This window comes from Dermacentor albipictus, chromosome 5 (assembly GCF_038994185.2).
Source record: "Dermacentor albipictus isolate Rhodes 1998 colony chromosome 5, USDA_Dalb.pri_finalv2, whole genome shotgun sequence".
Classification (NCBI taxonomy): domain Eukaryota; kingdom Metazoa; phylum Arthropoda; class Arachnida; order Ixodida; family Ixodidae; genus Dermacentor; species Dermacentor albipictus.
In genome coordinates, this window is record NC_091825.1 from 56,869,669 (window position 1) to 56,883,751 (window position 14,083).

General features: G+C 46.4%; 1 protein-coding gene across 1 annotated transcript; it reads left to right on the forward strand.

Annotated features, from left to right (window-relative positions):
• Nucleotides 1–800: 800 nt before the first annotated feature.
• On the forward strand, nt 801–11,164 carry LOC135911195 (endothelin-converting enzyme 1-like). The gene is made up of 2 exons (XM_065443385.2): nt 801–855; nt 8,028–11,164. Exon 2 carries the CDS (start codon nt 8,127–8,129, stop codon nt 10,650–10,652), a length of 2,526 nt encoding a protein of 841 aa, XP_065299457.1. The 5' UTR covers nt 801–855; nt 8,028–8,126; the 3' UTR covers nt 10,653–11,164.
• The last annotated feature ends 2,919 nt before the right edge of the window (nt 11,165–14,083 follow it).

The window sequence follows — 14,083 nt, forward strand, 5'->3', positions numbered from 1 at the left end:
CCCATTTACTGCCCTCTAATTCCTCCAATAGTACTGCTAGACTCGCCTCACTAAATAACGTTCTAGCGTTAAACGTTGCCAGGTTCATATTCCAATGGCGGTCTGTCAGGCCTGACCTCCTATATGAATAGAACTTTACGTGATTACACTTCAAACAGTGTCGCCGGGGAACCAGTGCATAGCCTTTGGGTGCAACACTGACTACAGTATGCCGAATTTCTCTCGGCTGGGCAACACGCGGCGTGTATTATTAGCCATGGTGTATGCACGTGTTGTGAACTGTCTCGGCTGTTCGACAAAGAGCAGCGGTGTCTGTTAGCTTCCAGCGTGAATTGGATACTCTTCTCGCTGTTTGATCGCTTGGCGTGGGAACTGAATCATACTATTCAGTGTAGCAGGTGTCTGTAACTGGACCTTTCTTTGGACGATTTATTGGCGAACATTCGACTACAAATTATCCTAGTTGTGATTATTTACGGGAAATCGCATTTGAGATTGGGTGACTTAAACAGCAGGCTTAAAAATATTAGCGTATCATCAAGAAGACACGTGAAGTTAGGGAAACGCCAATGCAGTTCAACCTTCAAGACCTGTAAAGGTTGCAAAGAGTTCCAGAGCGCTCAGCGGACGGAAGACAACACTCAACTTTTATCGTTATTCCGTCTAAGCACATTGAAGAACAGACAGAAATATGACATATACAGAAACGAAATAGCCGCATAATTTCAGCAGAGTCAACGGCATTCCAAAAAAGACGTGGTTGCCGGTATGAGGGAATCTAATCAAGAAGAAGGAAGAAGAAGAATGGACACCGTTCTTGGAAGTCGCAAGGTGCCACGTCGTTCTTCAAAGCAGGCAAGTTGACGTGTCCGTCGTGAGGGCAAGCACCTAATCTGTTTCCCATCCGCATAATTATCTCCAAGTTGCCGCTATAGTACGCTTGCCAGTGATGGTTATCGACAAAATATAATGTCTGGGTTAAGTCGATCACTCGCAGTTCCTGGTTTGGCAAGCCTCGATCGCTCTCATAGAAAATGAAATGTAATCTCTATACAGGACGTGCAGCGACAACTTTATGTAGGGGTGTGTTTCGAATGCCGTCATTCAGAAGGCATTTGCAGCCCTCTTTTCACTATGGATATTGTAGAAAGTACTTTTCTTGTTCTTGAAGTTCCGTCCCTAGGTGGCTTATCGACTTGCTTATGTAAGAGGCGTTTCGCAAATACAAGCGAGAGCTTACGAAAATGTTCTAAACGGCATCAACAAATCTTTATTGATTCTTATGACACCTTAACGCTTGGCGCATCAATTCTCTGGCTGCGCCCACTTTTCCTTGAATTGGTGGGACTTCTTCTCGTAGATATATAGTTATTGTAATTTGTTAGTATTTACTCGGTAACCACGTCTTCCGTTTTTTATTCAGTTCCCGCGTCTATATAATGAAGGATCTGTCACTTACGAGGAAACTTTAGCTCGGGTCCAACTCCGACGCGACCTATTCAAATACATGTAAAGCGCAATAACACTTTTCTGAGATAACCCCTGCACCGATTGTAATGAAATTTGTTGCATTTGAAAGCGAAAGTTAAATTCTAGTGACTGCTGGAAGCGGAATTTCGATTTAGAACATGAATATTGTTGCAAGAATTTTCAAAAATGCGAAAGTTTAAAGAAAATAGAAGCACGAGGTTTACAAATTCATACCTCTACATCAAGAACATATATTGTCCTTCTGTAAATAGAATCCATTAGATCATTGAAAGCGGACAAATTCGATATGTCATTTTACATTTTACATGAATTTGTTACGTTGTTTACAAGGGTTCTGCAAAAGCTGTATTTCCATATTACAAATTTTTTTCAGATTCATGTGTAACATGTTAATTTTGTCCGCTTTAGATATTTTATAGATGCAATTCACATAATTGCAATATCGTTTTTCGTTGCTGAGTTACAGAGTTGTAAACTTGATAGTTTCGTTCTTTTGAGAATTCGTGATTTTTGCCAATTTTTCATAAAAACTTTACACCCTAAATCAAGAATACGAAAGCAACAGTCACTAGATTTTAGGTTTTCCTTTTAAATGCAACATACCTAATCAAATTTGGTGCAGTGGTTGCCCAGAAAAACCAATTCCCCTTTTACATGTATTTAGGTAGGAGCACCCGAGCTAAAGCTTCCTCTTAACAGTGTATATGCTGGCCACGCTTGTTTTATGGATTCAGGCAGTGAGCAGAGCATTATCAGCTTACTTCAGTATCTATCTATCTATCTATCTATCTATCTATCTATCTATCTATCTATCTATCTATCTATCTATCTATCTATCTATCTATCTATCTATCTATCTATCTATCTATCTATCTATCTATCTATCTATCTATCTGTCTATCTGTCTATCTATCTATCTGTCTGTCTGTCTGTCTGTCTGTCTGTCTGTCTGTCTGTCTGTCTGTCTGTCTGTCTGTCTGTCTGTCTGTCCGTCCGTCCGTCCGTCCGTCCGTCCGTCCGTCCCTCCGTCCGTCTATCTATCTATCTATCTATCTATCTATCTATCTATCTATCTATCTATCTATCTATCTATCTATCTATCTATCTATCTATCTATCTATCTATCTATCTATCTATCTATCTATCTATCTATCTATCTATCTATCTATCTATCTATCTATCTATCTATCTATCTATCTATCTATCTATCTATCTATCTATCTATCTGTCTATCTATCTGTCTATCTATCTATCTGTCTGTCTGTCTGTCTGTCTGTCTGTCTGTCTGTCTGTCTGTCTGTCTGTCTGTCTGTCCGTCCGTCCGTCCGTCCGTCCGTCCGTCCGTCCCTCCGTCCGTCCATCTATCTATCTATCTATCTATCTATCTATCTATCTATCTATCTATCTATCTATCTATCTATCTATCTATCTATCTATCTATCTATCTATCTATCTATCTATCTATCTATCTATCTATCTATCTATCTATCTATCTATCTATCTAATTTTCTTTAAGCGGCTCCTCTCAGTGACCCAAGGTATCTACACTTTGTACATGGTACGTGCTGGCTGCTATCTTGCCAAGGAGCAACTTAAAGCTTTAGGTCGGGGGTTCCTATCTAAATACATGGGATAGGGGAAATCTTTTTTTTGAGGCAACCACAGCACCAAATTTGGTGATGTTTGTTGTATGCAAGACGAAACGTTAAAAGCTGGTGACTGTTGAGAGCGAATTTTTGATTTAGGATGTAGATGTTTTAATAAATGTCGTTGAAAATGGAAAATATTTTAGAAAACAAAACTATCACGTTTGCGACTCCTTAGCACAGCAATGAAAAAAGATATGGGAGCTATGTAGGATACATTATTTTTGTCCGCTTTAGATGAAGTATTAGATGCTATCGACGGAATCGTGATATTATTTTAATTGCTGGGTTAGAGTTTGAAATTTGACAGTTACGTTTTCTAAAGCTTAGCAATTTTGAACGATATTAAATAAAAACTATCGGCCTAAATAAAGAGGAAATTCTGAGTTTGCCTTTTAAATGGAAGAATGCTTTTATTTTTATATTTATCCATGCCTATGTATTTAGATGAGAGACCATGGCTAAAGCTTCACCTTCAAGGCGTCTTGAAGCAACCCTCGGGCTTGGTGAAAAAAAAAAAAAACACTGTCCGTGGTATCACACACTCCTGTGGACATCTCAGCCAAACTTTGCAGCCGTTCGCGGGACGTGGAGCTCACAGGCGAAGTCACCTTCTCCTCACACCATTTTTTTTGTGAAACGGGGCCTCCTCAGGTTTTATTTTTGATTTAAACATATACACCAGACAATGTTTATTATAGATTTTTAAAAAGAATGCGATGCCCAACTAACAATTATTTCTAACGGTACGGATAGCTTATGCCTAGCGAATGAATGTATTGCTGAATGTTTACCTCGCTTCAAATTGCATTTCATGCTTTGTTGAACTTGAAAAAAAAAGACTTGCAGGCTTCAGTGACCTCTACGGCAGTCTCTTATCAAAGGCGCCTGAAATGCACGTGAACGATGTGTGTCTCAGTTGTGGGCTGCTCACCCGCGCTCTTGTGACAAAGGAACGACAACACAGTAGTGCAAACAATCACAAGGGCATTTATTGCACCTTTCATAGATTAATGCCTGCTAGCCGAGTTGCTATCCACAAAACATGCCGATGGGCGCGCGACAAATCTAGGAAGTCCGACTCGCCGCGACCGGATAGCGATCGAATATGTTCGCCCCATGCTGGATTCCAACGCCTGGTCGTTCGCGCGCACGGTCACGTGAACGGTGGCGCTTTCGAAGGCGGCCTCGCGAGACGTTCTCGCAGAAGCATGGATCGGCGCACGCGCGGGACGTCCGCGGCGCTCGCCGACCCGCAGCCCAAGAGGAAGAGCCTTCTCCTCGCGACCAAGTAACCCCGCCGGTAGGCGGCGTTAGCAGCGCAACACTCGCGCCATCTCTCGCAGTGCGCTTCAACCACACCGACCGCCGCCGGCCTCAGGCCAAGCGGCGAAGCCGCACTGCAGTAGACGGGAGCTGTGTGGGAAAACAACGTATCAGGGGACGCGTGAGAGTTGCGCATCCCCACACAGTATTGCTTCTCTTTCCGGTAGGCAATGCTATAACGAGTCATGAAAAAGAAGCTCTTCTAATAATTTACAACGTTTAGTCCGGATGGAAACACGTGCACGTGGAGGTCATAAATATATGTATAATTCATTGAGCCGCCGAAAGGAGGCCAAGCCGGATTCATTCGAAATCAGAATCAATAGCAGTCATGCGCAGCAGCGCTTACAGTCGGCCTATACATACTATGTAAGACAGTCACATATATATATATATATATATATATATATATATATATATATATATATACATGGGTGGGGTTCGGAAGACGCTTTGATGACAGAACCCGCGGACTTATTTTAATAAAATTTGTTGCAATAGAGAGAAAGGTGAATTACAGTGACGGAAATTGCCAAAAAACTTGTGAGTTAGAATAGCACAAAGTACACAAATCCCGAACTCTGCAAAAAAAGAGAAGAAAAAACACATCGCAGCGGAAAAATTTGATGCGTCCATTCTCATCTTACGTGATTTTGTCAAAGTGTTAAAGAGTTTTGCGAAAGTACGACTTACATGTTTGTGGTATATTTGAGAGCCATGTAGAATCCGCCAATTTTTCTCTCTCAAGATGTATTACATGCAATTTGCAGAAAAGTGATTTCATTTTTCATTGCTGAGTTGGTGTTCCAAACTTGATAGTTTCGTTTTTTAAGAATTTAAGGTATTCAATCATTTTGAAGAAAAATTCACAGCTTAAATAAAAACTCCGCTTGCTACAAGAAAGAAATTCTCCTTTCCCATGTATCCACATAGAAGTCCTCGGGGTAAAGTTTCCTCTTTCGCGTGTTTCTAGGCTAGATGACCGTTCAAAAACCGAAATTAGTGGCACCCGACGGCTACAACGCTTATAAACAGTGTGGCCAAAGTTTCAATGGCGGGCCAGTGAGGCCGAGCATTAGCGGTAGGATAGTCGACCGTAGTACGGTAGTCTTTCTTCCGGAAGTGCGTAATGCTTATCGAAATTCGAAACGCATATTTTAGCTCACTTCAGCCTGTTTATTAAACTGATTCAATAAATATGCGCAGTAACAGTAAGAAAAGTACTCACCCAAACTTTTTTCTTGATTGATGTTACGTGTGAGCCAATATCAGCTGCTTATGAGAACCTTGCATATGGCGACATATGCAAGCCGTCGGCAGCTTCGAAACCTGAGAAAGCCTTGTTCGAAAGAAGAGTGTTTGAGATAAAGGTGACTTGACGCTGCGATTGTCAGCTTCACGCGCCAGGAACGACTGCAAAGTTTGGCAGAGATGTTCATAGCGGCGTGGGTTACTCGCGGAGAGTTTTTTTTCGTCAAGCCCGAAGGGTGGTTCAGGACCCCTTTATGAGTAAGCTTTAGCCGGGGTCTTTGGTCTAAATAAATGGGAATGGTGAAATTGTTTCTTTCGGGAACAATTGCACTAAATTTAACGAGGTTTCTTGCATTGAAAAGAAAAAAAAGTAGAAACGTGTGGCTGCTGAAAACGAATTTTAAGGCCAAAGACTTAAATGGCTCATAACCCCAGATTGCCTTGAAGAAGAAAAAAAAAAAACGCCCGCTCAAGTTCAACGGTACAAAAACGATCGTCATCAGCAATGACTCATGCATATATCGCAATGTAGAGGCTATAAGCACAAAGCAAAGTGAAGCGTACGGTGCATACATTCATTGGGATCACGCATGCGACGTATAGAACAGCATGCGTTTCAATTCCCTGCTGAGAGGATGCAGCGTAAAGCGGAAGAGAAACGTCGTTGGCGCTATAGTGCGGCCCCAGTATACGAGCGCGCGAAGCAGCAGCCAAGCGTCGAAAACGAGCCGAACAAGCCGGTCTGCGAAAACACAGCAACGCGACGATGGGAGACGCCGCTTTACGAATGTGCCGCAGGATTACGCCTTCACGTGTTACAGGAGTGTAACCGGCTGCCACATTTTACGGTTTAAGGCGGTAGTTGTTGTATTAAATGTTGTTGAAGATTGCGAATTCCCAGAAAAGATACTATCAAGCTTGGAGCTTTACAATTGAGCGCTTAAAAACGATATCGGAATTCTGCAATCTTCACCTTATGGTAGATCTAAAGTGGAAAGGATTGGTGTATTATGTGTGGCCCTCAATTACACCGTTAGTATGGGAGTAGGACTGTTGTAAAATCCAAATAAACAATGTTACAAATTCACGTAAAATACAATTGTCACATCAAGTTTTGCCCGCTTTAGTAGCTCTAACGAGGCTGTCGGAGCGAAATGTTTTTCCTTCTGGTTTTAGTTTTGTTCCACTGAAAAACGTTCCGTTCCGGTTCTGCTACGGAATGAAAAAAAAATATCCCTAACGCTTCATAACTGTTTTGATTCGCATGCAAATGTTCTCGAAGCAAAGCAACTATAAAAACGTAGTATTTATTTTTCTCAATAAGTGAATTACGAATTCTGATATGATTAGTGCCTTGAGTCAAGGCACTGAGCATGATCTCAGAAGCAGCACGTCATCGAATGTGCTTGACGAAGTGCGAGATCGCTGTTCCTATAAAAGGAACCCAAACGAACATAAATTAACACTAAAACTTCAGTAACAAAGCGTTGTACCCGTAGAAAACGAAACTATAGGCTCTTCAGCGTGCAAGCCTTTGTTTTTTTCTACGATGTCGATCCGCTAGTACACCGAGCGGCAGGCTTAGAATAGTGGAGCGCTCGGCCGGCTATCGCTCGCACCAGCCCTGCCTCTCAATACGCACTCATGTGGGCCCCTGAGGTATACGCGCTAAATATGACGTTGTCTGACGTTAGTTGTTTCGGATTGCCGACTTTCCCTCTGAACAAAAAATCGCTTAAAATATTTCGGTTTCACTCCGAAACAAAAGAATAAGTAACATTTCGGTTAAGTTTCCGTTCCCGTCAAAAATATCGTCTTTATTTCGTTTTTAGTTTCGCTCCGTCCTTACATACTGCCTCTAACGGATGCATTTGCAGAAACGCGATATCTTATTCCGGTGCATTGCACGTGCATTGCAACATTGCACGTGCATTTTTCTTCTTTTTTCAAATCGGTTCAGGGGTTGCCTCATAAAAGCATCTCTGCGTTTTACATGTATCTAAATCGGCGCAGCGGAGTTGGCCCCTACCTAAACCTTATACTTACTTTTAATTGTTGTTGAAGCGGGAAAGTCTCGGTGCGTAGTCTTCCATCCTATCTTAGATGTTTCCACCAAGAGCATCGGTGACGAAAGAATCAGTCCTTTCCACTCAACATTTGGTCGCCGAGTGGAAAAAAGAAAGCGACATTCTTATTAAGCTCTGTATGCTTCCTACTTTTAATCTGATAAATTTGCGCTAAGCCTAATATGTAACAGATTTCGACTATTGTGACTTTCATGCACCAACCGCGCAGCTCTGTTTTCCTTTGCAGAACAAAGACATCATCCCTGTTTCCGACGGCACTGAAGAGCACGAGTAGCCGCCCACCTGCGAGTCAAGCGAGTCTCTTCCTCGCTCCTCTACCAAGGCGATGACTGGGGGCGCCAAAGCGAGCAAGGGCAGACATCCGAGGCAAACGCACAACGCTAGCCCCAAGGCTAAGTCGTCTTCGTCTGTTACTCCACTCTCCGAAAAAGACACACCGCAAGGAACCGCGTCTGCTCCTCGGGACCCGCATCACTCGCGTCCCCAGATATTGGGACTGTTGGCGCAGGACAAGAAGGCCCCATCTCCTCGTCGTGGCGCTAAACGCTCAGCGCCTGGGAGCCCAACCTTCGGTAGAGGCACTACCCGTCAGGGAGATCGCGGATTCTCACCCACAATCGCGTCACCTGCCTCTGCAGCTTCTATCGACGCTACGTATCCCATGTCACCAGCTGGCCAATCGGTAGACTCTCGCGAGGGAATATCGCCTGCCGGGCCTACCGACAATCGGTTAAGTACCAGACCAGTCGCAGGTTACATGTCGCCCGATGGTTACCGCAGACACTGTACGCAACAGGGAATCTTGTCCTCCTCGGAACCGTTCTCTTCAGACGCGGCAGTGCGAGCCAAGACCTTCGAGTCTCCCTCCCTCGTCGCTTACGGCACCGACGAGCAGCGGCAGCTGCTGTTCACCTACGTGGCCGTCGCGGTAACAGTGCTCGCTCTGTGCACGCTACTCACCGCCGTACTGCTGCTCGCTGTTCCCGTGGGCCCACAGGACACCGTCTGCACGACGGCCTCGTGCAGTGCGCTGGACACCCTGCTGGCTGCTAGCGTCGACCAAACTCGAGACCCGTGCGTCAATTTCTACGCACACGTGTGTAATGGCTGGGCGCAGACTCGGAACCAGTCTGTCTACCGGAGCCACCTTCGAGAGTTCCTGGCAGACGTGCACTGGATTCTCGCGCGCGTGCTCGTTCCCTCCCAGGCACAGACGGCTCAGCAGATGGTTGCTGCTTTTTACCAGACGTGTACGGCCGTGCTGGTTGACGGCACCGACGAGCTGCCCTCCTTCCGCCGCCAGCTCCACCTGGCGGGAGTGAGATGGCCTCATTTGTCCGCCGAGCCGGACGTCGTCGCCACAGCGGCCTCGGTGTACGCGGCCTTTCAAGTGACTTCTATGCTGCGCATACGGCCTTCTAAGCGAAACACGAAAAACGTGCTCGAAGTAGCGCCAGACATGACGTTCCTGCGCGGGTGGCAGGGCACGCGCGATAGGCTCATACATTCTGGCTCCTACGTGCGCTTCTTCGAGGAGACCAAGAATAAATACGCCGGAAATGAGGGACTAGCAAACGCAGCGCCGAGCTACGAAATGTTCTTGAAAGCCGAGAGCGCCGTTCTCCAGGCATTGGTACACAGGGGAAAATCCGGCGCTGAAGTCGAATTCGGCCGCATAGATAGCCTCATTCAAATCACCAGAAATGTTCCCACGACAACATGGCGCGCGGTCGTTGAAAAACTAGGGCTCCCAGAAACCGCGCACGTCATCGTTGCCAACTTGGAGCTCATCAGGAAGGTGGACGAGTTGTTTACTACGCTAGGAGAACAGCGCCTCCACTACTACTTGGGATGGTGCGTGGTGCAACAGATGATGCGCTACATGAGCAAGGACCTCGCCAGCAGCTGGTACGACTACGAGGTGACCAGCTCCGAAACGGACATGGCTAGCGAATGGCGCGGCCGAGCAGAGTGCATGCAGCTCAGCGAGAAGCTTGTGGGGCAATTTACCTTCGGTCGTTTCATCCTCTTGAAAACAGACGCCGAAGACTACGCCTACGTGCGCACCGTGGTAAGCGCCGTCTCGGATCAACTGGTGCGCGTGATGCCGTTGAATGGCCTCGTCGGCCTACTGAGCACGGCCGACGTCCACCTCGACTTCCACGAGGACGCCATGCGAGTAGCGGACGAGGCACTCGGGAAGTACGGCCTGTCCAACCGTTCGTCGCTGCTCAGCAACTGGATGGACATCGCCGCGGCCATGAGCACCGTCAACGCGACGTTCAGGGACCGCATCCCGACCACGTACACCAGGGACCTCGTAGCGGAGCAGTGGTACAACCTGTACGACAACCAAAGTGGAGCGCTCACCCTTCCTCCCTTCTTCGCGATGCTTCCAGTCTACAGGCGGCACTTGAGCGAAACGACCAAGTTTGGCACCCTTGGCACGCTCTTCGCCACCGCCGTTTTCCGGCTCTTTCTTGCCAAGCTCACGGCCCACCCTACCGCCTCTCAGCGGGCCCTGAAATTGCTTCGCTGCTTCGCCGAGTTGGCCGAATATCGCAGCGACCATCGCGAGCTCTACCACCACGCCGCGTCTGTCAAGCTTGCACTGGAGGCGCTGCGGTCGCATCCCCACAGCGGACACCAGCGGCTCCGAATGTTCGACAGCCTGCAGGTGTTTTTTGTCGTCATGTGTTACCTGCTCTGCACTCCTAACACATCCGAGGACACCATGATCGCAGAAACTATTTGCAACGAGGCTGTCAAGAACAGCCCGGAGTTCGCCATGGCATTCCAATGTCCTTCAGGGGCGCTAATGAATCCGGACCAAAGGTGCCGTTTCTTCTAGAGACCCCTGTGGCGTTTTCAAAGTGCTACTTGTACCCCCCCCCCCCCCCCCCCGTCGCAGTTTTCAAATTCTCTTACGCAATGGACTCGAGCTGTCGACTCTAAATCATGGATCGCTTACGTGTAATAACTGCAATTTTATTAGGTGCGTTTTCACGTACGATAACTGCTGCTCCCGTACGTGAACTGCGCGTTCTGTCAAGTTTACCTTGCAGCCTCAAGCTATCATTGCTGCTTGTGTATAGTTTTGTGCACTTGATGACCCATGGTGCGCCTAGCCCCCTTGGAGCAAACGAATTTCAAGAACATCTTGCATCATCGCTAACAAACAATCGATTCATAATTGATGTCACACCCACTAATAGAGGGGCACGAGTCCTGTTATTCCTCTCTTCAGACACACCGACAGTTTTAAAGAATGACGTGGCCAATATGTTGCTGTTTATGGTACGAAGTAGAGGTGCACGAATGTTCAGACGTTACAAATAACAAATCAAATATTCTTCAATTCAATTCGGTCTTCGAATCGAATCCGCAAAGACGAATATTTCTGGAGTAGTTTTAAGATATTTATAATCGTCAACTTAGCTCTATAAAGTATAAAATTGGAGCAAAAGTGGCATAAATTTCATCCTGGCATTCATAAAAGACAAAACACGACAGTTTACGAGTTTAGTACGCTATAAGTTGCTGAGAAGGCCAGGGATTTTTAGCTAAACAGCTATTGTGTGCAGTCACCGAATATCTTGAATGCGCGAAAGGACAGTCTATTTATTCCTTAATGCTCAATTTCTGCTTTTTTGAAGAACGCCTCAAAATAGCGAACGTAATGAAAGAACATCTTAATGGGGCAGCGCAAACGATGAAGAGACAATGAAGGAAAAATACAGCAAAGCGCCGACTTTCAACTAACTTTCTTTGAAAGCCTACACTTGCTAAACAGTGTCAGCTACACCCACGCGCGCTCGCATCGACAGCGTCATTTTCAAGTGCGTTTACAGACGGCAAACAAGCCCGACCAGACGTGCGATCTTGTACTATATTATCATATGGTTCAAAAATTCAACGCCATTCCACCATGCGAAGGCAGCGGAGCCGTAACATCGTGGTAAAAAAAAATTGCGGTATTTCTATTGCGTCAATCATTCTCACTTATAACGACGGTCACAATGGCTTTGTGGTCGCTATGATATACACTGATCGACACACTCGCAACTGCAGACGCATTCTGCCGCTGGGTGGTCGGTGCAGCCGGATCGGTGTGGCATCGCAAGCGAAATGTCTCCAACGTGAAACGTGCGAGTCACTCCCTTTTCAATCCTGACACATCTACATTAAAGTCATCGACAACGACCAGAGGTGTGTCATCGCAACTCACACACGTAAAGCGAGTAGCCATGAACCTTTTGACATAACATTTCGACATCAACGAGACTTTTACGTCTTTTCGCCGCCTTCTGCGATTCGCGACACGCGTCCTCCCGTCTGGCCTGCCGCTTACGGTCGGCCTCTCGGGCACGATCTTCGGTGGTGTCGGCCGCGCGCCGTCGTCGTACTCTCGTCTAACTCCGCGCCGTTGTGCTTCGTAAGTGAGCCACTCTTCGAGAGTGCTAATGACTCGTGGCCTCCCCATTGCAGCTCATACTGGACACTTCCCAAGTAGGTTTCTCCGAGGCAGCCGATGAAAGTTTTCGACCTGCTGCTCTGTATGTTTTATGCGTGATTCCAAAGAATGTAAGCACTGCTCGCTCCGCTTTGCAGAGTGCTTGTAGCCTCTGCCTTACGGGCCTTTGGGCAATTGCATTTTAAGGCGAAAGCCTTAAGTGGCTATTATATCCCCGATGAGGTTAAAAAATAAAACGCGTCATCCGATCAAATGGTGCAACAAATATCATCATCAGGAATCGCTCGTACCCTCCTAAGCAAGCCAAAAATGCAATGGCTTATCCTTCTCGCAATGCAGAGGCTACTAGGGCTCATCAAAGTGAAGCATGCAGTGCATACATTCATTGCAATCGCGCATACAATTACAGAAACACGGCGTCTATAGTCCAGTGGTACAAAAAAACCACGTGATCGTCCAATGGTTCGTACCCCAGTAAGGCTGAGGCTACGAGCGCTCAGCAAAGTGAAGCGAACAGTGCATACATTAATTGAAATCACCCATACTACACATAGAATAGCATAAGTTTCAATTCCCTGCTGAGAGAATCCAACGTAAAGTTGAAGAGAAACGCCGTCGACACGAGTTTCACCCCGCTATACCAACGCGCGAAGGCGCAGTTAAGCGTCGAAAACGAGCCGAAGAAACCGAATTGTGAAAGGAGCGACGTAACGATGCGAGACGGCACATTACCAAGTGTGCAGCAGGATTTCGCCTTCACGCGTTACAGGATTGTAACATGCTGCCGAATTTCTTTTGCTTGCTTACGGGAGTATTAGTGCTTACGTCGGTATGAGCCATTCATTATGCTGGTATGACCCATTGATAATGATAGCTTCTGTATGTAGACACGAAAATTCGATGGTGCCCTAGCCATATACAGCTCCGCTGTAAAATGAATATTCCCTGTCATGCAGAGCTATTGAAAGCACGTTTAGAAACTCGTTTCTTTTTACGGCGAAGCTGTATATGGTTCACCGATTGGTCAGTCCGTCTGTCCGTCTTTCGGTCGCCTGTACGCCGAGAACTCCTGCGACGCAACCCCATGTGAATGTGCAAAAGAAAAAAAACATATAAAGAAAGAGAGGCACGTCATTAGCGAACACCACCTAGATAGCACAAGGTCTGTTTATCCGATCCATGACGTCATGCTACCTTGCTCGAAATTTACATTGACAAGGCTGGCGTGATGAAAGCGGTGATGGCAAAATCACTGTTGTCTACTCGGTAGCATCCTCATTAGATTCCATGGCAATCAGGCCAGATAACATGACGTCATGGATCGGAGTGAAGAGGCCGTGTGCTGTCTAGGTGGTGTTGAATTAGTTGTGCCAGTAGTGATGTCATTGCTCTCCGTTGCAGCCGAGCGCAGGCGTAGCAGTTTCTCTCCGGCTGCGAAATGGTTAGGCCACGCATTGATACACAATTCTGAGGAGCAGGCAGCTTTCGATCAGCAACGCCGCGAGCCGAACGGCGAATGAGCTCGTCGACGCCGTGCCGATGCTGCAGCCCGGGCACTAGAACAGGCTTGTGCAACCTAGCGCAAGTAGCAACTGCATACCGAAGATCCGGCAGCCTACCAAGCCGTCGTTTAAGGAAACGTCGGGATTAATCGAGTGATAAACACTGGGGCCACACGTTTCAGCTTCGCTAGTTAAAAGTGTGTACAGAGTCCTTGGGAAGTGATTTTTTTAGATGCTGCTCGGTGGAACCCCTTAAGAAGGAAATGATTCCTTGTGATTAAAAAAAGACTCGTACTAACTCATCAG

What these genes read in the sequence shown, in the direction of transcription:
- LOC135911195 (XM_065443385.2), top strand. Translation starts at nt 8,127, where the DNA reads ATGACTGGGGGCGCCAAAGCGAGCAAGGGCAGACATCCGAGGCAAACG.